The 22,973-nt window shown below is 42.8% G+C and overlaps 1 protein-coding gene across 3 annotated transcripts in view; it reads right to left on the bottom strand.

The window, feature by feature from the left end:
* The window catches only part of ITGA10 (integrin subunit alpha 10), a 50,753-nt gene extending 29,309 nt beyond the window's left edge, over positions 1–21,444 (bottom strand). For 2 of the 3 annotated variants that reach the window (XR_004537228.1, XM_033923973.1), the window contains exons 1-6: positions 21,311–21,444; positions 8,893–9,004; positions 5,203–5,312; positions 4,954–5,042; positions 4,079–4,193; positions 3,472–3,599 (exon numbers count right to left, since the gene is read on the bottom strand). Coding sequence is in view for 2 of the 3 variants with exons in the window: in XM_033923973.1 (XP_033779864.1) it covers positions 3,472–3,599; positions 4,079–4,193; positions 4,954–5,042; positions 5,203–5,312; positions 8,893–9,004; positions 21,311–21,362 (606 nt within the window). In the remaining variant the exon portion in view is untranslated. Of the gene's footprint in view, positions 1–3,471; positions 3,600–4,078; positions 4,194–4,953; positions 5,043–5,202; positions 5,313–8,892; positions 9,005–20,860; positions 20,923–21,310 lie in introns of those variants that run through there. The other variant, XM_033923974.1, reaches the window with a different exon arrangement.
* Between the last annotated feature and the right edge of the window lie 1,529 nt (positions 21,445–22,973).

Below are 22,973 nucleotides of genomic sequence, written 5' to 3'. Positions count from 1 at the left end.
GTCCCTGTGTAAATGCTTTTTAGAAACTAATTTGGCCCCAAATTAATAAATTATTAGAAAATCATGTAGGACTCTCTTATGACACTATATTATTTGGTACAGCAGTGAGAACTCAGAGTCCGATTTCTGCAAATAATAATAAGTTATTATTAATATTGACAGGGGTCGCCATGCAACAAATTACTCAAAATTGGAAAGATTATACTAAATTAAATTATAGATTTTGGTGGAATTCAGTTTGTCACATATATAAGATGGAAAAGATGTTAGCGATACAACAAGGGAATCTTCATAATTTAAAAAAAAATATGGGAACCATTGACTAATTACTCTAATGATCAGATATCTTAGCACATGGGTAGCAGATATGTGGGGGAGGGATGGGAAATGTATATCATATGGAATTAGGAATATTGATAAAAAAAGGGGGGTATTTATTCTATATTACAAGATGATTTGTTTGTAAATATAAGTGATATGTGAAAGTTGTTTGTATTATGTTTAATTCACTTGTAAGAAGTCAAAAATGAATAAATAAAAAATAATTAAAAAAAAGAAATGAGAGAAACCAGTGACAAATGTCAGCCTTTACCTAATAGAGGTTTATCAAGTTGTAAATAAACTGTAAACTGCAGACCATTTAAGTTTGGGTATGATAGCACCATTCTCAAATTAATGTAGGCAGCGACGAAGCAAGGGAAGGAGACGCCCGGGGTGGTGACACCTGGCATTGCCGTGCTGGGCGCCTCCTGCATACCTCTTTCCCATTGCGTAGAGTTAAAGGACATGTGCCCCGCCCTAGCCCCCCACAAAACCTTGTCTGTTCTCCTTCTCCAAGTCCGGGCCGTGATGTCATCGTGTCACTTCCAGTCATGCTTGGACAACCTCCAGACACGGCCCTGAGCTTGGGGGCCTTCCAAAACCCAGAAACTGCTGGGTTTTGAAAATCAATTCAAACACCCGGCTAGTCCCCTAAAAAAAAGACATGTCCGGGTTTTCCTGGATGTCTGGTAACCCTCCAATTGCACCCCTCCCCCCCCTCCCACATACCTCTTCCAAGTGACATCATAAAGAGTGGAGTGGAATGGGTAGATGTGAATCGCTCGTTTAGTCTTTCCAAAAATACTAGGACTAGGGGGCAAGCAATGAAAGTATTTTGTTTTAAATCAAACTGGAAACAATATTTCTTTACTCAATGTGTAATTAAACTCTGAAATAGAGAATGGCACGGTGACAAAATTCATCTCCGTTCTCGTCCCCGTGGATAACCGCGGGAAACCATCTTCATGCCATTCTTTAAGGAGAGAGGGAAGAATTAGAGTATGAATGGCCACAACCACTGACCCGCAAGCTTTGCTTTGAAGAACGCTGGTGTAGAAGGACCGAGGTTGAAACAGACACTAGAAAATGACATGGGATTATTTCCCGCGGTTATCCGCGGGGACGGGAACGGTGATGAATTTTGTCACCGTGTGGTTCTCTACTCTGAAACTCATTGTCAGAGGATGTGGTAAAAGCAGGGTTTAAAAAAGGTTTGGCTAACTTCGTAAAAGAAAAATCCGTAAGTTAATTTATGTATTTAAGATGATATATAGAAAGAATTTCAAGTGATGTAATATTGTGTTCTTGATGTAAGATGAAAAAAGTGATATTGTATTCTAATTGTTTGATATTTACTGTACACTTGTTGTGAATTATAAAATGAATAAAGAATTGGGAAAAAAAAAGGAAAACCCATAAGCCATTAATTTGTGGAAATCGGCTGCTTATTCTTAGGATAAGCGCATAAAATCTTATGATCTGCATTGGTCACTGTTGGAAACAGGATCATGGACTGTTGGTCTGTCCCAGTATGTGAAGTTAGCATTTGGCTCCAGAAAAAAAAAAAAGAGGACAGATTGAAAGCGATGGAAGTAAAACCTGAATGTCTCAATTCGTCCTCCTTTTTCTGGAGTATGGCAACTCTTTACGTAACGCTTCTATGTACTTCTCAATCTCTCCTCCTCTGAACTCCTTCACTCTTTCCTCTCCTGCCCTCCTTCGAGCCCCTCCCTGAGAGAGCACATCAGACCCAGCATGTGCTGACCTGGCAGCGCTCTGACCACAATAAAGTGAAACGCAAGCCCCCAGAGGCATTCTGCTTTAATGCCCTTCCGTCAGCAAGCAGCTTTCTTTATCCCACAAGGGTAGCTAACCTATAATTCTAGTCTAAACCCCGCTCAGAAAACAACAGAAAGAGCAGGGTGTGGGAGAAACAAAGAAGCAGGAGATTTTCACACAGTGTGAACTCAGGCCTGGATGCTCTAAACCAGGGATCTCAAAGTTCCTCCTTGAGGGCCACAATCCAGTCGGGTTTTCAGAATTTCCCCAATGAATAGGCATTGAAAGCAGTGCATGCACATAGATCTCAGGCATATTCATTGGGGAAATCCTGAAAACCCGACTGGATTGCGGCCCTCCAGGAGGGACTTTGAGACCCCTGTTCTAAACTCATCGCGCCTTTAACCGGTGGCGTAGTAAGGGGGGTGCAGGGATGGTCCACCCCGAACGTGGCCTTCTTAAGTGTGCGGCACCCACCCTCTCCCGCTCCTGTCTTCTTGCCACATGCACACGCCCCATGCCTTCCGCCATACTTTTACTTCCCTAGTGAGGTTGCTGCCCGCGTTGACATCGGCGCTCTCTCCAACATCACTTATGGGACCCTCACCTATGGGACGTCAAAATGCGAGCTGACACCGATGTGGGCATGCAGCTCACGACGGAGAAGTTAAAAAACTGCAGAAGGGGGGGAGGTACGCCAGCACCCTGGAACAATCTCCCGACTGACATCAGGATCAGTGGTTTAGTAAGGAAGAGGGGTGGTCCATCCCAGGTGCCATCTTGATGGGGGTGCTAGCACCTCTCCGCCCCTTATGCCACACTCATGCCTTCCCTTCTCTTCCCCGCTGTACCTCTTTAAAATCTTCGCCAGTGCAAGCAACTACTCTAGCCTGGTGCTTGCACTAGCCTGGCTCCCTTCAAAATCACTTCCGGGTTGCGGGGCCAGGAAGTGATGTCAGAGGGAAAGCCAGTGCGAACAGTAGGCCGGAGAAACTGCTCGCGCTGGTGAAGATTTGAAGAGGTGCAGGGGTGAGAAGGGAGGGGGGCGAGTGTGGTGACGTGGGAGGCATTGAAGGAGCATGTGGGGGCACCACTGCTACGGGCGCTTATGCCAAAACTGGGATCCTAGTTGGGACCGCAACAGATGAGGTGGGGCAGAGCCAGGTGTCCTCTTTTTTTTTTTCAAAAGAGGAAATCTGGTAACCCTACAGCAGGCTCCATCATTATCCTTTAAGTCAATATATGGATTCAGTCCTGGGTTTATCCCTGTGCATCCTGGGTTTTGTAGTTCTAACACTTGCAGTCGCTTTTGTGGCCTGGAAGTTTGGAGATAGGTAGGGAGGGGTCTCTCTCCCAAGCTGTGAGACTTACCTGGATCTGATCTGGTCCAATGAAGAATTTGCTCAGGATGTTTCGTAGGAAGTTCTGCACCTCGTACCAGGGGTAGATACTGTTGGATCCATCCAGGACAATTACAATGTCCATGTAAGTGGAGCACCCTTAAGTGGCGAGAGGGCAAAACAGAGAGGATAGTGGTCACTGGAGGAGATTGCTCTGAGCAAAGGGATATTACCTATGGTGTGCCTCAAGGTTCTGTTCTTGGGCCTGTTCTTTTTAACATTTTTATAAACGATATTGCTGAAGGGCTGTCGGGTAAGATTTGCCACTTTGCGGATCATACCACAATCTGCAATAGAGTAGACACTCTGGATGGTGTGACTAGCATGAAGAAAGTCCTAGCGAAGCTTGAAGAATGGTCTGAAATTTGGCAGCTAAAATTTTATGCTTAAACATCTTAAACCTTGGTATTAGATAAGATATAGGGAGGGTGGGGTTGGGAAAGATAATAATTGCTAATTGTTTTATTATTAATAAATGGGTGGGTGGGAAGGGATTCTTTTATATATATATATATATATATCTAAAAAGAGGACATGTCTGGGTTTCCCAATACTATGCAGGAGAGAAATGTACATACTTTGAGCTGTGGGGGCGATGTTTTCGGTTGGCTGGAAGGTACTGTCCACTTTGGTGCAAATCCCAGTGCTGAAGGTGGAGGTGCCGCACTCCTGGGACCAGAGCGGGGCGCAAGCCTGTTGCGGCAAAGAAAAAGAAACAGAATGCGATACTTGGCACACACGCCGTGTTCACCAGAGCTGCTTTTGCGCTTCTCATAACGGTATTCCTTTAGAAAACCCAGGACTACAGGTCCACAAAAACAGAGAGGCCTTGGAACTATTGGTAGAGCTAGGATGGGAGATAAGGTTCAAGCGCTTATAAAAAATTTCTAAGCAATTTACAATAGTGATAAAATATTCTATGAAACACATAAATGACAGACATTTCTCTTGACAGACTTTTTTTTTAAGAAGGCAGTCTTGTAGTTCAGATGGACATAGGCTCCAGAAAAAGGAGGGCGGGTTGAGACATCCGGCTTTTACTTCCATTGCTTTCAGTAGAAGTAAAACCCGGATGTCTCAATCCGTCCTCCTTTTTCTGGAGCCCTATGGTAACCCTACCCACTCCAGACTTGGCCCAAAGCTCAGGGAAGACGACGAAGGTTTGTGTGGAGGCATGACTGGGGGCGGGGCCTGGAGTGAGATGAGGCCAGGTTGGGGCAGAACCAGGTTTACCCCCCAATACATGCTAGAACTTGTAGCCTTGCTTTTCCTAGGGAATGCAATGGGGAAATCAGAATTAGCAGACGGGGTAAACCAAAAACTGGATCAACCCTGTCCTGCAAATCTGAATCCAGAGGGCAGCCTCTTCCTAGAGCTTGAAGAAAGCCCGCATTGGCACTAGACAACACAACTCTAGGCTGAAAACCCACATTCGATAGGGAAAACGGCTCACCACAAAACCTTCCTCCCCGCTGTCCATGAGAGTCATTCCAAAGTGCATGTTTGTGATTTGTCTGGAGACATTTTGAAGGGCTGTTTCACCTGAATTCAGACCAGAGGGAAAAGAAAAATCGAGGGTAAGTTGTCACAGTGCACATTCCTCAGCCTCCAGCCAGCGGCAAAATTTCTACAAACCTAGGACGGAGGCAAAAAAAAAGTGACAGTGGAGGGAACGGAAACCAAACCCACAGCCCTGTGTTACCTATGCCAACTTTGGTACAAGTTCTGTTCTTTTCCTTTTCCACTATACATCTGTATACATCCCCTTGTCTGTTGCTGGCTGGTCCATCCCATGGCGCACCCACGAGCATCCTGTTGGGGGGGAAGCAAGAGTGAGTGCTGATGTTTTCTGGAACTTTCTACACAAGATGAGTCAGTAGGTGCTGCCATTAGCTCTCTGAAAGTCTCCAATCAGAATTCTTGAGAGCTCAGCCCACAACCTATGCTAGGACTATAGGTTCATGCATTCCTAGTTTTGTCCCCATTGCTTCCATGTACATGTTGTTCTGGCCTTTATGCACTGAGGTAAAACCATGACCGGGTCAGTCAGTCAGGGTGGACCTGGATTAGGTAGCAATTTTAGGCTTATTTTTATTCCAGAACTACCAAGGTCCAGAAGGTCTTATGCTGATGACAATATGCACAAGATTTTCTCTTGGGCTATTTCCAACATGCTCAAGTTAAACACAGATAAAACCAAAGAACTCTGATTTCATAATCCATCTCTGTCTATTACTTTAACATCAAGAATAATAAAATAATAATAACAGTTTATATACTGCAGGACTGTGAAGTTCTATGCGGTTTACAATGATTAGAAATGTTACAGATTGAGTGAATAAATAACAAGTACAGACTTAGTGATTGATAGTTCTTGCGATCGTTTGTTGAGGATTAAGATTGATCAGGTTGGTTTCCTAAGTATTTCAGGAACAGACGTGTTTTTAGGCGTTTCCTGAATTCTCCATAGCTAGTAGGCACGAGTAATTGTTCCAGGTCTTTACCCCGTAATGCTGCTTGATGTGCGAGAAGATGTTGGTGATGACCTTTAAATTTACAGCCTCTAACCGGTGGAGAAACAAAGTTTGGGTGTGAGCTTCGCTTGTGTCTGTTGGTTCTGACAATTGATAAGACCTCCAGGGTTTTAGGAGTTATATTAGACTCATCTTTATTTCATGAACCACAAGTTTCTTGCCTACAGAAGAAAACCAAGGCAATTAAGACTAGTTAGATCGTCGTTGGCTCTTTTAATGATCACCGTGTTGCCTTATTGGTTCAAATGGTAGTTCTTTCAGTTAGATTACTGCAATTCCTTTTATGAAGGCTTAAATATATCTTTATTTAACAAACTTCAATTGATACAAAATACTGCTATCAGACTGATATTTAGGCTAAAAAAGTTTGATAGCATATCCGAATCTTATTACAAACCACTGGTTGCCGCTGAAGGCTCTTATCATTTTCAAAGTTGAATGTCCATCCATAAGAACATAAGAACATAAGCAGTGCCTCCGCCGGGTCAGACCATAGGTCCATCCTGCCCAGCAGTCCGCTCCCGCGGCGGCCCAAACAGGTCACGACCTGTCCAAATCACCAGAAGGGGCCCCCATGCCACCTTGGTTTCCTATTGAGTCCTATCTTCCCATCAAAGTCCTAGCCCTCCGGTCTTGCACATGCACGACCTGGTCGGGTTTCTATACTTATTTTCTGGTTAGCTTTCTCAGTATCCCACGATCCCTTTATCCCTCAGGAATCCGTCCAGTCTCTGTTTGAATCCCTGTACCGTACTCTGCCCAATCACGTCCTCCGGTAGCGCATTCCAAGTGTCCACGACCCTTTGGGTGAAAAAAAACTTCCTTGCATTCGTTTTGAACCTATCTCCCTTCAGTTTCTCCGAATGCCCCCTCGTACCTGTTATCCCCTTCAGCCTGAAGAATCTGTCCCTATCCACCCTCTCTATGCCCCTCATGATCTTGAAGGTCTCTATCATATCACCCCTGAGCCTCCTTTTTTCCAGAGAGAAGAGCCCCAGCCTATCCAACCTCTCGGCATATGGGCAGTGTTCCAGCCCTCTTACCAGTTTTGTTGCTCTCCTTTGGACTCTCTCTAGTACCGCCATGTCCTTCTTGAGGTACGGCGACCAATATTGAACACAAAAGAACTCAATCTGGGATCAAGTAAATTGTTTATTGGAAAACCATGTAGCGTTATCTTATGATACTGTGCTTTTTGGTATGTCTATGAGAAAAAAGAGTCAGATATCAATGTGTAATAACAAACTTTTATTGATTTTGACCGGAGTTGCCATCCAACATATTACTAATAACTGGAAAGATCATAGTAGGCTTAATTTTAAGTTTTGGTGGAATTCAGTATGTCACATATATAGAATGGAAAGATCAATAGCGGTATAGAATGGAAATTATAAAAAATGTATTAAAATTTGGGAGCCATTAACGTCCTTTTGTCATGATTGATGCCATTTTTCTAATATTTTTCTATTCATTATGTAAGATTTAGGGTTGGGTGGGGGGTGGGTTTCCATTATATGAAAATAAAATAAGTAGAGGGATTCGAGGGTGGGAGGGGGAGGGTTATATTTATAATTATAAGATATAATGATAAGATGCACAAGTGCTTAGATTTATTTTATTTATTATAAATTTTTGTACACTTGAAAGTTTTAAAATGAATAAAGAATTTAAAAAAAAAAAGTTGAATGTCCAGTGTATTCTCCATTTTGCATATTAACTTATCTGAAATTCTAATCCATCTTTTTTCTTACTCATTTTTATTAAGATTTCCTTCTGTGAAATCTATAAAATTCAAATGTCAGTTCCACACAGAATTCCCTTATCTAGCTACCTCTATTTGGAATGGTTTGCCTGTGAGTATAAGAACAGCAAAAGGTTATAAGAAAATTAAAACGTTTCTATTTGACAAATATCATTGATTTTACAAATTCCTTTCTATGTAATTCCCCAAATTGATATACTGGGCTTTTCTTATTGCAAATCACCTTGAACCTTGCAAGGTATAGTGTGATAAAGAAATTGAGGATTACGAGGGGCCGCTAAAAAGTTCTCCGCCCAGCCACGAAACTTAAGTTATTCTACACTTTTTTTTTGATACTTTTCGTTTTAATGATATGAAATGAAACGAAAAGCGTGGAATATCTTGTAAGTTTCATGGCTCCACATCATTCTCTTCTTGGTCAGGCTGAGAACTTTTCAGCAGCCCCTTGTAGGTTGGATTCGATACTTTATGGCCAGTCCTGGTTTTCAACTCGCATCCCAGTATATACTGGTATCTACGCTATCTTATTTTACCTTCTGAAATCAGCACATAGGTCCTATAATTTGCGTCAGGATAGCGTTCTCAGAAATCCAAGATTGGTTTAAATCTCCTGGAACTGGGAAACTTGGCAGCTTTGTCATTGCACAGGAGAAGCCTGGCCCAATATTTAGTCTCAGTTCTGCCCTTATTACACAGAAGCAGCTCACCTCCTGTCCTTATTACACAGAAGGAGCTCGGTTCTGCGAAATACCTACTTGGATTCTTCCATAACTTGGCCCAAGTGTTTACCACATCCTGGACATTTAAGTGGATACACGTTTTCAAGTTCAAGTTTCAAGTTTAATGGTTTTTTTGATGAATCGCTTAATCATATTTCTAAGCGATGAACAGTTTAAAATTACAATTAATGGGAGACAATGCAATACAAAACTATATATAATGACATTAGGGATTAAAAGTTTAACTTAACAAACTCATATACACGAGGGAAGAGGGGAAGTGGTTTCTTCTGGGCACTAGTTGAACACTAGAGGTCACATCCACCATCGGCCCAAGTAATCTATGGAGTCTGTATGGGTTTCTGGTGAAAACTTACCATTTCTGCCCCTCTGACCCATGCTGCAGCACTTTGTAGCCAAACTGAGCCTCAGGTGACCCACGGAAAACCTTAAATTTCTTCACATCAATATTGAAGGGTGAACACAGTCCTGGGGTGCAAAGGAGAGGAAAAGAGGGGTAAGGAGATGGGGGGAGGCATGTGAAAGAGCTAAAAAAAATCCCCTGAAAACCAATTTTGACCCTGTCTGCAGTAGTTATCTGATCACTTCGGATACCTTTTGGGCACTTAGGCTTGTTTCTAGATCGCCTAAGTCACAACGTATAAGTTCTGTCTAAGCAGTCTCGTCAAACTTTCGATTATCTCTGCAGTACGACTAAGGGCCTGTTTTACAAAGCTGCGCGGCAACAGCCCCAAAGCCCTTTAAATTTCTATGGGCTGCAGCCGCTAGCGTGGCTTTGTAAAACAGGCCTTAAGTCTAGGTCGGCCCACATTCTGCCCTAACCACTCCTCCAAAAACGCTTTCTGCCCTGGGCGCGTAGCAGGATTCAGAGGCCTAAAAAGTCTCTGGATACGTCTAAAGCCCCATTTCGATCATCAGCACTTGGTTGACCTGTCTTTTTGTTCGTCCAAATGCTGACTTGGGCGGGTTTTTAGACATATTTCTGTTTCGATTATGAGCCCTAGTTTGGAGGATAATAGTTTTCCATCTAGTTTTTATTTTGAGGGCTATGATATTCCACTATTTTTTTAAAATGTTACTATTTAGATTATTCATATCAATTTTCACAATACATCAGAGCTACTTGCTTTGGAAATGTTTGCCCATTATTCTAGTCCCACGGCTAACATCAATACTAAAATAAGAGAGGCCACTCCCAACTTATTATGAGCCTAATGGTTAAGAGCTGCTGCCTCAACACCCTAAGGTTGCGAGTTTGATCCCAGCCTGCTCTTTGTGATTCTGGGCATATCACTTAATCCCTCCATTGACCTAGATACTAGAGAATGACACGGAGACAAATTTTTCCCTGTCCCCGCAGGAACTAATTTTCCCATCCCTGCAAGTTCTTTTCCTGTCCATTCCCCATTCCTGCAAGCTCCGTCCTCATCTGCACAAGCCTCAAACACTTTAACATCATAAGCAGCAACATTCTAGAGCTCGGATTGTGATGTCATAATGCCTCATTCCACCAATGCCTAAGCTCCGTCCTCATAAGTAGCAACATTCTAGAGCTGAGATTGTGATGTCATAATGCCTCATTCCAACAATGCCTAAGCTCCACCCTCATCCGCACAAGCCTCAAACACTTCAAATCTTAAGTAGCAACATTTTAGAGCTGAGATTGTGATGTCATAATGCCTCATTCCAACAATGCCTAAGCTCCGCCCTCATCCGCACAAGCCTCAAACACTTCAAATCTTAAGTAGCAACATTCTAGAGCTGAGATTGTGACATCATAATGCCTCATTCCACCAATGCCTAAGCTCCGTCCTCATAAATAGCAACATTCTAGAGCTGAGATTGTGACGTCATAATGCCTCATTCCACCAATGCCTAAGCTCCGTCCTCATAAGTAGCAACATTCTAGAGCTGAGATTGTGATGTCATAATGCCTCATTCCACCAATGCCTAAGCTCCGCCCTCATCTGCACAAGCCTCAAACACTTCAAATCTTAAGTAGCAACATTCTAGAGCTGAGATTGTGACATCATAATGCCTCATTCCACCAATAACAGCTAACCTCATCAGTGATGTCACAATGGCTTGATTGTCCTATACTTGGCTTACTTTTCTTACATGCGAGGGGGGTGCTGAACAGTTCTCAGTCCAGCCAACCAACGTCCTACATTCTGAGCATTATTTTGCTTCTGTAGCTGAAAAGTGTGTTATCTTATTTCATTAAGTGCCAGTTTGCAGAAAGTGAATTCTCTGTTTTGACGTTGTTTCAGATCATTGATTGAACCATATGTTCCCGCTCAGCGTCTACTTCTCAGATGGAGGTTTTGTGGCATCATTCCTTTCTTTAGAGCCCTAATAAGGAATATTAAATGCCAGTGTTCCCAGAGAAGGCCTCTGAGGGACCCCGTGAGTCACTTCATTTCTGTAGGAGTAAAGGGCATTAATCAAGTCCCCATCCCTTCACTCAGATCACCTTGTGCTGACTGAAACCCCCTAATCATAAGCTAGACGACATCCACATCTGGCTGCCCCTCAACCCAATGGGTTTGGCTCTTGAATACACTACATGGGCATAAAAATTCACTTCTGAAAGCCTAAAAACTGAGGGGGCAGGAGGGATCTCCAGAAATTGCAGCAGGCTAGTCCATTCTTTCTCCTTATCGAAATGCAGAATTCAGTTCATCTAAAAAAAAGGCTAGATGGTGCCAAAGTGGACCCCGAGAATTGTGAGGCAGCAGGAGACCTTGGCATTGCTGCTCCCTTTCCCACCAGAGACCAGCCATCCACCAATTTTCTATACCATTCTCCCAGAATGATTTACATGAATTTATTCAGGCATTTTTCTCTGTCCTGGGTACCTGGAGCAACGGGGGGATTCAGTGACTTGCCCAAGGTCACAAGGAGCAGTGTGGGTTTGAACCCACAACCTCAGGGTGCTGAGTCTGTAGCTTTAACCACTGCACCACACTAATGCCCTGGTGAGAAACAGGGCTATTTATGGAGAGCAGACAGGGATGGGTAACGATCAAGTCTGGAACTCTGGATGAGTCCCCAGCACACGGCAAAGCCACAGCAAAAGCCTGACTCATTCTTCCCCCGACAGGATTATCAACTCCACTCATCAATCATGTCTGTCCAAAATATGCATCGGAATCATAGCTTGATAGCTTTAGATTAAACTCACCCATGCAGGAGAGGTAGCATGATGGACAGAGGGGGGGATTGAGAACCAGGAAATCCAGGGTTCAAACCCCCACCGTAGCTCCTAACTTAACTTTCCATGGCCTCAGTACGAACTTAGATTGTAAGACCTCTGGGGAGAAGGACATCCTGGTCCTAAATGTAGCCCACCTCAAGCGACCACTGAAAAAAAAGGCATGGGCCAAAATAAATAAGACTTCTGCAATGTTCTCATACCTTTGATTTAGATTCCTACTTGAAAACACATTTTTCACATCGCCACCCTCTCATCAGGCATCCAAATGGGTTTCCTTTAATAGCGACAGGCTTGTTGTGATCAGAGAAGGTAAAACACATTCTGACTTTTCACCTCCAATTTAACTCTTCAGTTCCTGACTTAAATGCTGTTGAAAGGCAATATCCTATGTATGGAATAGAGAATGACATGGGGACAAATTTGTCCCTGCAGGAACTCAATTTCCCTATCCCGTCCCTGCCCCATTCCTGTTAGCTCTGCCTTAACCGCAAAAGCCTCGAACACTCATGATTTTAAAGCGTTTGAGGCTTGTGCAGATGAGGACGGAGCTTAGGCATTGGTGGAATGAGGCATTATGACATCACAATCTCAGCTCTAGAATGTTGCTAATTAGGATTTTAAAGCATTTGAGGCTTGTACAGATGAGGACGGAGCTTAGGCATTGGTGGAATGAGGCATTATGACATCACAATCTCAGCTCTAGAATGTTGCTAATTAGGATTTTAAAGGTTTTGAGGCTTGTGCGGATGAGGACGGAGCTTAGGCATTGGTGGAATGAGGCATTATGACATCACAATCTCAGCTCTAGAATGTTGCTACTTAGGATTTTAAAGTGTTTGAGGCTTGTGCAGATGAGGACGGAGCTTAGGCATTGGTGGAATGAGGCATTATGACATCACAATCTCAGCTCTAGAATGTTGCTAATTAGGATTTTAAAGGTTTTGAGGCTTGTGCAGATGAGGACGGAGCTTAGGCATTGGTGGAATGAGGCATTATGACATCACAATCTCAGCTCTAGAATGTTGCTAATTAGGATTTTAAAGGTTTTGAGGCTTGTGCGGATGAGGACGGAGCTTAGGCATTGGTGGAATGAGGCATTATGACATCACAATCTCAACTCTAGAATGTTGCTACTTATGAGGCTTGTGCAGATGAGGACGGAGCTTGCAGGAATGGTGCAGGGGCAGGAAAAGAACTTGTCATGATGGGACGGGAAAATGAGCTCCTACTGCACATTCTTAGTGGATCTTCTTAAAACCAAATGTCTGTCTCTGGAAGAGTAGAGCTGGCCACTTCTGCAGCTTCAGCCAGGAGGCCCAGAAGCCTGACACAGATTGGGTGGGGGGGGGGGGTGTACATAGAATGGGTGTAGCCTTTTCTATAGTAGCCCTCTGTTTCAGGCACAGCAAGGCCCACAGAGTTACCCAAACCTCAGACAAAACATACTAGCAATTAGGAGTAGTTCCAGCTCCTAAAAATGAAAAGGAAAAAAAAATCTCCCTCAGGCCCTCCTCGATGCACGTATAATAGGTGCGGGTGAGCACATCACCAGCCAAGAAAACAACTGCAGTAAGGTTTCACCGGCTATTAACATTCTTGGTTATTTTAAGAGGACTGGATGGGGGGCAGTGAAAGTGGCCACCCTGGCCTGCTAGGGGTTTGAGCACATTTGGAAATGTTTTCCAAATAAGCAGTTTTGTCTAGAAACCCCAAACATGTGAATTAGAGAACAGACTAGAAAAGGCTGGGCAGGATTCCTGGAGGAGGATGGTGGGGTGGTAAGTTATTTCTTTAAAGCAGAAACACCAGTTAAAGAATGAGTACCAACTTCTCCTTAGTCTTATCCCTAGAGAGTCTCTTCACGTACAAGTCATTTTTTTTTAATTTATACACTTCTTTCTACTTTGTGGTCTGTGCTCTATTGCTAAAAATTGACCTTCCGTGAATCTGCACCCTAGCTGCCGGCGATGCATTCCTGCTTTACACGTGTGTCTGTGCTGTGTTCATGCTTTGAACTCTGCAAAGAGTCACCTTCAGCTGTTGATGCTGAGTTCATGCTATATATGTATCACTGTTATATTCACATGGAACGCTGATGAAAATCTCCCCTTCAGTTGCTTATGTTGCGCTGGAAGCGCTATAGAAATAATTAATAGCAGTATTCATGCTTTGTATGTGTTACTGTGATCTCTACGTGGAACTGATGAAGATCTGCCCTTCAGCTGTCTGTGCTGTCTTCATACTTGTGACATAGGAGAGGTGGGGGAGGTTTCTGGTGGCAAGTAGTTCCGCCATACTCTCTGACTATTTCATTCACAATTTATTCATTTATTCAATTTTCTACTGAAAGTACATTTATATTTTAGGGGAGGGGGGATGGTATAAAGTTCTATTAAAGGTTTAATTAATAGATAAAAATATAATATTTATGTTATTTCTCATTAAATTATTTGTGGGAAAGGTGGGTGGGGAGGGTATAAATTTATGTATTTAAGATGATATAAGGAAAAATTCAAGTGTTGTATACAAATTTTACCTGATGTAATATTGTGAATATTATGTACTTGATGTAAGTTGGAAAAATGAATAAAGAATTGGGGGGAAAAAAATTTCTCTACTGTTCTCCCAAGGGAGCTCAGGACGGTTTGCAATGAATTTATTCAGGTACTGAAGGCTTTAGCATAACTTTAAAACAGTAAAACATCCCCAGTAGCAAGGTCTGTGTCACAATGAAGAAGTATAATATCAATTGGTTATTGTTTTTAAACCACCAACTGAATCATCTAAGACTTTTGGTGTCACACATTCAGAACTCCATGCAAGGATGCCAGACAGCAGTGAGGAAGTGATACCATTGCATTAGATAAATACAAAGAAAAAAAATACCCCATGGGGAATAGGGATGGGACACAGGTCAAACCACTCTGCGGACAAGTACGTTTATTCAAAGCGTTGAAACAAATTTCAGATAAAATCACACAAATAAATAAATATAATGTGGCAGGCATATAAAGTCTTTTGTTTTTTTTAGTCACGGTTTGTTTATTAAGATTTTAAGTTTACAATGCATGGAAAAGAGTAAACATACATAATGAACAGCTGGAAACATGCTGATCCGAGTACAATTAACACTAAAAGGTACACAACAAATAAGATTGCATAACTATAAATTCCATGGGACAACAAATGCATATCCCAAATTTAATCTAGAAAAACCTCCTAACAGCAAATATAAGCATGAAAAAGGCAATGATACAAAAGAGAGGAGAAGAAAGGGAAGAGAAATAGAAGGAGAGAAAAAGAGATAGATAAGAGTGGTCAGTTCAGGAGGAAGAGATGGAGTGCAAGTAAGATTTCAACAGTGACCATTTCACCTGAAAGGAAGAAAATCTATCAGAAGATTTAGCTAAATAAGCCTCAGTTCTGTAAGTGAGGCATACAAGATTCCACCATTGAGAGTAGGAGGCCTTGGATAGGTCCTTCCAGCAGGTAAGTAAGATTTTTAAAGCCAAGGAGAGTAAGAGATCAAACAGACAAAAATTCGAGTCAGAAATCAAAGTGGATACCTCAAAGGATTTCAGAAGGAGCATCTGGTAGGTTAAGGGTATATTGATATGAAAGATGGAACAAATGGTGTCCCAGGTAGAGGTCCAGTATGAGATAATTGCAGGACAGGAAAAGAGAAGGTGTTTGAGGGAACCTGTGTCAGATTGACAAGTCCAGCAGAGATCTGAATAAGAGGCATTAATTTTATGTGATTTGATTGGGGTCCACATTGCTCTATGTAGTAGGAAGACCATGTGTTGGAGATTTGAAGCTGAGCGGGAAGTGTGGAAGGTGGAGTGATAAACATGGGACCAGGCTTCCTCTGAGATGGAGATCCCAAGATCCATCTCCCAGGGAGTCTGTGAAGCGGATAGTGATATAGGAAGTAGAGACTTGATAAGTTTGTAAAAGTGTGAAGCTGTGTGGCCTAGGGCTAGAAATTGTCGAGAGAAGGTAAATAAGGAGGGAGCCGAGCGAAAAGATACAGGGAAAAGGCCAGATTTTTTAAGTGATGATCTTAGCTGAAGCCACTGATAGAAGTGGGAAGCGTGGATAGAAAAAGATTCCATTAAATCGTTAAATGTGAAAAAGGTTCCGTTAGGGTGACTTATCGAACCCAAGTCCCAAATATCATGATTAAACCAATGAGGCCAGGAGACAGGTTTTTTGTCAATGGTGATGTGCTTATTATACCACAGGGGACAATAGGAGGAGAGATGCCAAGGGATATCAAGGCGGGAGTCGAGTTCAGTGAGGACTTTATGTGTTATCGAGAGAATAGGATTTTTGAGGTGATCAAGGAAGTTCGCAGTGCCCATCAGGCGGAGAAGGGGAAGAGGTTTCACAAGGGACGTTTCTAAACGTAACCAATTGGGTATGTCCGACAAGGAAGGAGAGGAGAGCCACTCCGCTCCCTGTCTTAATAGAAAGGCTTTATGATAACAGTAGAGATCTGGAAAGTTGACACCGCCCTGGTGTGTGGGGGCTTTCAGCTTACAAAGCGCAATTCTATGAGGTTTGTCATGCCAGAGGAATCTCGCCATCTTGGATTCCAGTTGTTTGTATAGAGAAGGTGGAAAAAGGAGGGGAAACATATTGAAGATGTATGTGAGTTTTGGTACCACCATCATTTTTAAGGTGTCTAATCGGCCCCACCATGAGAGCTGTAAGGGAGACCAGGAAGAGAGAATGGAGGAGAGCTGAGTGAAGAGTTTGGAAGAGATTAGTTGTATAGTCGAGCGGATGTCTCTACCAAATGTGAGTCCTAAGTATTTAATCCCGTCTGAAACCCAGGAAAAAGGCTGAGAGGAGATAGTAAAAGGGAGACAGGAATCATTTAAGGGCATAATTTCAGTTTTGTCCCAGTTAATTTTGTATCCGGAAATCAAGGAAAAAGAAGAGATTAACTGTATCAAGGAGGACAGAGAGGGTTCAGGATCTGAAAGATATAGCAAGATGTCGTCTGCATAGGCAGAGATCTTGAATTCAATACCTGCTATTGAGATACCCTTTATGGTGGATGAGGTTCTAATGGCTACAAGGAGGGGTTCCAAGGCTAAATTAAATAAAAGGGGGGATATAGGACAGCCTTGACGGGTCCCTCTGTGAAGAGTAAAGGAGGAGGAAGCTTCGTCGTTCACAATCAGTTTAGCAGTGGGACTATTGTAAAGAAGAGATAGCATATGAATGAAAGGTGGAGGAATACCAAATTTAGATAAAACAGTAAACAGATAGTTCCACTCCACTCTATCGAACGCTTTTTCAGCATCAAGTGAGACAATGGCTTTAGGGCTAGTGTCCGATAGAGTGGAGTGGAGTACATGGCATAATAATCTAGTATTATCCGCTCCATAGCGACCCTTCATAAAGCCCACCTGATCCCTGTGGATCAGATGGGGCATAACTTTTTCTAATCGGAATACCAAGAGTTTAGCAAAAATTTTGTAGTCCAGGTTTAGGAGTGAAATTGGTCGGTAGTTCTTCACAAGTTGAGGATCTCTGTTTGGTTTCGGTATAACAATGATGTTTGCTTCTAGGAACCGACGGAGTCCATAAGGGTTAGACAATAAGTTCTGGAAGTAAGAGAGCAGGTGTGGAGATAGGAGATCTGAGAGTGTCTTGAAAAATTCTGAGGTTAAGCCGTCTGGACCTGGAGCTTTGGCTGAGGGCAAAGAGGAGATGGCACGAAGGACTTCCTCAGAAGAAAGTGGTTGTTGGAGAGACTGCTGTTGGGATTCAGACAGAGTGGGCAGATTCAGTGAGCGAAGAAAGTCTGGAATGGAGTTAGCAGACGAGGAGGTTTCAGATGAGTAGAGATCTTCATAGAAGGTTTGGAATTCTTTTAAAATGTCCTTGGTAGAGGTGTGGAGGAGGCCAGAAGAGGACTTAATATGAGTGACCCTGTGTTTGGAGTGCTTGCCTTTAAGGAATGTAGCCAGTAGACGACCAGATTTGTTGGCAGAGGAGTAGTATGTAGCAGATCGGCGAAAGATGGAAGCTGAGGCAAGCGAGCTGAAGATTTCATTATATTGAAATTTAAGAAGTTGTAATTTTTTATAAGTGGAAGGGTCATGGTGGTGGTAAAGCTGAGACTCATAAGAGTGGATCTCTGATTCCAGTTGAAGAATGGTAGATTTGCGTTTTTTTGAGTTGAAAGGCCGAATAACTGATCACTTCTCCCCTGAGCCAAGCTTTGTAGGATTCCCAGACAAGGGAGAAGTCTGTAACTGAAGAAAGATTTATGTCGAAAAATGATTGAGATTCCTTCTTAATGTGGGAGAGAAAGTCCTCATCATGAAGGAGAAAGTTATTCATTCTCCATTGTCGAAAGGAGGAGGGAACAGACCATTGGATTGTACAAGAAACAGCTGCGTGATCTGAAACAGTGATGTCGTGGATTCGTGAAGAAGAGACAAGATTCAGAATGTCTTTGGATCCTAGAATGTAGTCAATTCTGGAGTGAGATTGATGGGGAGCAGAGTAGAAAGTATAATCTTTGGTGGTTGGGTGAAAAATTCTCCATATGTCAGACCATCCATATAAGTCCATTAACTTGTGAACTGCAGTGCGGACTCCCAGCTTAGCAGGGCGGCAAGTAGAAGACCTATCTATGAATGGGTCGATGGGAAAGTTGAAGTCCCCAGCGAAAATGGTGTGAGATGTTAAAGAGACGGAGCTCGCAGTCTGGAAAGAATGAAAGAAAGAAGGGTCATCAGCATTGGGGGCATAGATGTTGAAGATGTTTAAAGGTTGACCCTCTATTGAACCTTCAACAAGGGACCATCGGCCGCTGGGGTCGTATTTATGAGAGGAAAGTTGAAAATTAAGGGATTTCTTCATCAGGGTGATAACACCATGTTTTTTACCCTGAGCCGGTGCGGCAAAGCAGTGTTGGACCCAGCCCCCTGACAGTTTCTGTGCTTCCTCTAGGGAAAGATGAGTCTCTTGTAGTAGACAGATATCCGCTTCCAAGTGTTTGAAGTAGTGTAGAATCTTTTTCCTTTTAATGGGGCTGTTAATCCCATTGACGTTAAGAGAGACTAGGTGAATTTTAACCATTTATTTTAGCAGTGAAGGATGAAATCCAGGAGCAACTGAAGACATTTAGGTGAGACCATGATAAGATGGAAAGAAGATGACCACTCCGTGTAGGCAGAACAAGGAGGGGAAAGGAAAAGAAGGTAGCAGAATCATGCTTACAGCAAACCAGAACAGAATAATAAACGAAGCTCCATAGATGGGGTCGCATGTTATCAAGAGGAGCTCAGCAGGCCGCTCCTCAGCCTGCCTCATGGTGAACACTGACGTAGAAGAAACAGGAACACAGCCCTCTAGAGCGGTAAAGAGAACAAATAGGGTTGATCAGTCAGGTCATTGCTCCCACATATTCATCAAGGTATTTTTGAAGGTCCACTGGCGAATCAAAGTTCTTAGTGGAGTTGTGGTAAGTCACCCGCATCCGGGCCGGGTAGAAGAGCCCATATTGTGCTCCAATACTTTTTAGTTGAGGCCGCATGGACAAGAAAGCCTTTCGCTTTTGAGCAGTAGTTTTTGAAACATCAGGAACAAACGTGATCCGTTTTCCATCCACAGATAAATTAGAGGTAGATTTTGCGGATTGCAAAATTTGGAGAGCATGTGGGAAGCGTAAAAGCTTCATAACAATGGGTCTCGGAGGCTTGGATGCTGAGGGGGGGCCCGAGGGGACCCTGTGTGCTCGCTCGATCTCCAAAGGAGGAGAGAATTGAATCTTTAACATTTTTGGGATGAAAGAATGTAAGAATTCCAGCATGTCTTTCCCCTCTGTGGACTCCGGTAAGCCAAGAAGGCGCACATTGCTCCTACGCATGCGGTTAGAAATGTCTTCAAGATCCGATTGTAGAGATGAAATTTTGAGCAAGTCTCTTTGTACAGCTAGGTATTGGGCGTCATGTGCTGTTAAACGTTCCTCTACTAATTCAATGCGGGCGTTTTGCTGCTTTAATTGAGTCACTATATTGGTCATTTCTGTTTTGATGTCGGCAGTAGCAGCAAGATTCTCCTGCATCAATTCACGGAGAACCTGCAGGTCTTGCGAAATGGAGGCGCTGTGATCCGCGACCGCGTGGGCGGCTGGGGCCTTAGCTGGAGACGGCGGCTCATGTTTGGAGCGTTTAGAGGCGGAGTGCGGCGGAGCGGGGCTCGCAGGCAGGGTAGAGTCTGACTTACTGGGCTTAGAAGACATTCCGGTAAGTGCAGGCTGCGACGTGGGACCTGAAAACGCGCTCGGAGGAGCTGCGGAGGCACTTAATAGGCAGGGCTGGAGCGGAGCAGAATCGCTAGGCAGCCATCTTGAATGCGGGCACGCGACGCCCCCTATAAAGTCTTTTGTAATAAAACATATACTGGACCCTCCAACACGGTCCTTGTTTCGGCCTTCTTCAGGGGTGTAAAAGGTAGCCCAGTAGATGGCGCCAAATGATATAAAATCAAGCCAAAACAAGATTACTCGTGGTAAATATGGCAAGGTTCTTGCCGCCTGGTACAATGGTAAAAACGCACCCTCCAAAAATTGCTGCGATAAGGAGAGATCGCTGCTAAAGTGATACCATTGCACCATGGGGTCCTGAGGCTTTAGAACACAGCACTATGGTTCAGTGACCTTCTTGCTTCCCTGTTCTCATGTTCTAAATCTTATTGTTCCACTTTATAAACCAACATTTTGTTGAAACACGATTTTCTGCCCATCTTCATGGTATAGCACAAATTTCTGTTAACAAAGATAAAGTCATATATTATTTGTTCTATGAACTAAATGACGACTAGGAAGGCCTGAGCTAAAAGATCGGCACACAAATGTTCATTTTCAGAACAAACAAAAAAAAAATGACAAGACGTTTTCCTGTTTTGAAAATGGTCAGGTTTGCTACTGGATTTCTGTGCGCTTTCTGCAAAACATCCAAACTTAGATTTTGATGGCGCATTGAAAATGCCCTTCCACGGGTGTTAAACTGATGCACCTAAACCGTGAGCACAGCACGGACAGCTGAAGAGCAGACTTTGTGCAGATGCCATTGGTATACCTCTAGCACAAATAACAGGAGACTTCTGGAGATCCCCATGTAGGTGTCACACTGAACCCAGGACAGCTGAAGAGCTGAACCCAGTGAAGGAAAGCCTTGAAAAGCAGCTGGTGTGGCCATATCAAAAAGTGTACGTCTGTTATTCCAACAGTCTAAAAACAGAATTAAAACACACAAAGCAGAAAGCGAAGGGTGAAAATCTGAAGCGGAAGAAAACCGAGGAACAACAGAGAACTTGCTATTCTGAAGAAGTTTAACTAATTATGCAGGCAATAAAAAGATGCTTTTTAAATTATCATCATCCCCAGCTCTTAACATTTTTGGAGATATACCTGTAGGTCAGCACAAACTTGTGCTTTTCATCTACATCCTTCATCCTATGCCTGGTGGCATAAATGCAAAACCCAGGCCAGAGGCAGGGAAGGAGGAGAGGGATTTATTTTGTTTTACCTTTCAGGAGCAGGAGAAGGCAGGAGAACAGCAAGGACCTGTGAAGCTCCATGGTGCAAAGTTCAGAAGGTGGGAGCTGTCCTGGGAGCCCCAGGGACTGCAGAGAGCAGGCCGCCCTCACTCACAGGATCAAAGATCTCTCTGTCTCTCCTTCTCAGTTCAAGGATACTGCCTCGTTGTTTCCATCCCTCTGGAAAGTTTTCATTGGCTTCTATTAATAAATCCTGTTTGGGGGTTTTTTTGGGCAGAGATGTTACTATATTAAAAAAAACAACACAGCCCAGCCCTGTACATCTCTGTTTAGATTGTATAAATATCATTTTCAATTTAAAAGACATTTCTTTTGCCTGTTTCAGTCTTCTTTGGGGGTCCCCTTTGGTCCCCCTCCCTCTGACCTTTGCAAACTGTCTTTTTCTGTGTATGCTGTTGTTTTTATGCTGAGCTCCTGCTTGCAACTAGTTTCCAGATTTTTTTTTTCCATATTTGCTACAAACAGATCCATGAAAAACACTCTCTGTTTCCCTTATTTCAAAATTACACAGGGGACTGCGTGAGGCTGCCTTGAAGGGAAAGAGGACCACATAATAATAAAAGGAGCAAAGATACTGATTTTTTGGAGATTAATTTGGGGACATATTAATAATATTTTAGAATCTGAGATTCCTTTAACATATGAAGTTGTGATTTGTGGTACCATTTTACATGTTAAAGATCCCCTAGACAAATATAAAAGACGACTTCTTAATTATGACAAGTACAGCTATACAACTGATTACACGCAACTGGAAAAACTGGGATCGTCTCAACTTTACATTCTGGTGGGCAAGTTTATGTCTAATTTATAAATATGAGAAAATGAACGCTGATGTGGGTTCCCATTGATGTCTTTTGTAGAATTATTATAGTTGTGATTTTTGTTGTCAAATAAACTGCACATCCATTTATGGTTAAAAAACATTAATATTATTTTTCTAAAACTATGAAAAATTTTAAAGTTACTTTAATGGTTCGGATTGGGTAGGGTGGGGGAAGGTTTTTGATCTGAATCTTGTAAAATTTTAAGTGATGTCTAAAGTGTGTGATGTTTAATATATTCTGTTTTCACTTAATGAAAGGGTTAAAAATGAATAAAGATTTTAAAAAATAAATTAAAAAAATAAATAAAAGGAGCAAACTCACCGTGACCCTCTCTATTTCATTCTGAATTCTGTTTTATTCCTTAGGAGATAGCCCGTGTTTTATTAGGAGGGCTACTTTCTGTTTTGTCCAATCTGAATTTTAAGTCAACCAAGGTGCTGCTGCTCTGATGGTCATCAGAACGTGCAGGAACCAACCCGGCAGGGATGAAGCAGGACTGTAGCTGGGAGGGGATGGGGGTAATGTTTGAAATATATTAGAAAATAAATATTTAGGGGAGGAAGATAAGAGAAACCAAAACTTGAAGAAATAACCTCTAGGAGTACACACTGACACCAACATGGCTCTCATGTGTATGTATGTGTGTGCGTGCATACAGACACACCTGATCACACTCAAGCACACAAATACACACTCATTCACATACATTTACACGCTTACACACACACACACATATGCTCACAATCACATGTTCTCACAGACACACAAGGTCACAAACACACCCATTCACAAATACACATTCAAA

Source organism: Geotrypetes seraphini, chromosome 16 (assembly GCF_902459505.1).
Source record: "Geotrypetes seraphini chromosome 16, aGeoSer1.1, whole genome shotgun sequence".
NCBI lineage: Eukaryota > Metazoa > Chordata > Amphibia > Gymnophiona > Dermophiidae > Geotrypetes > Geotrypetes seraphini.
This window is presented reverse-complemented; position numbering and strand designations above follow the sequence as displayed.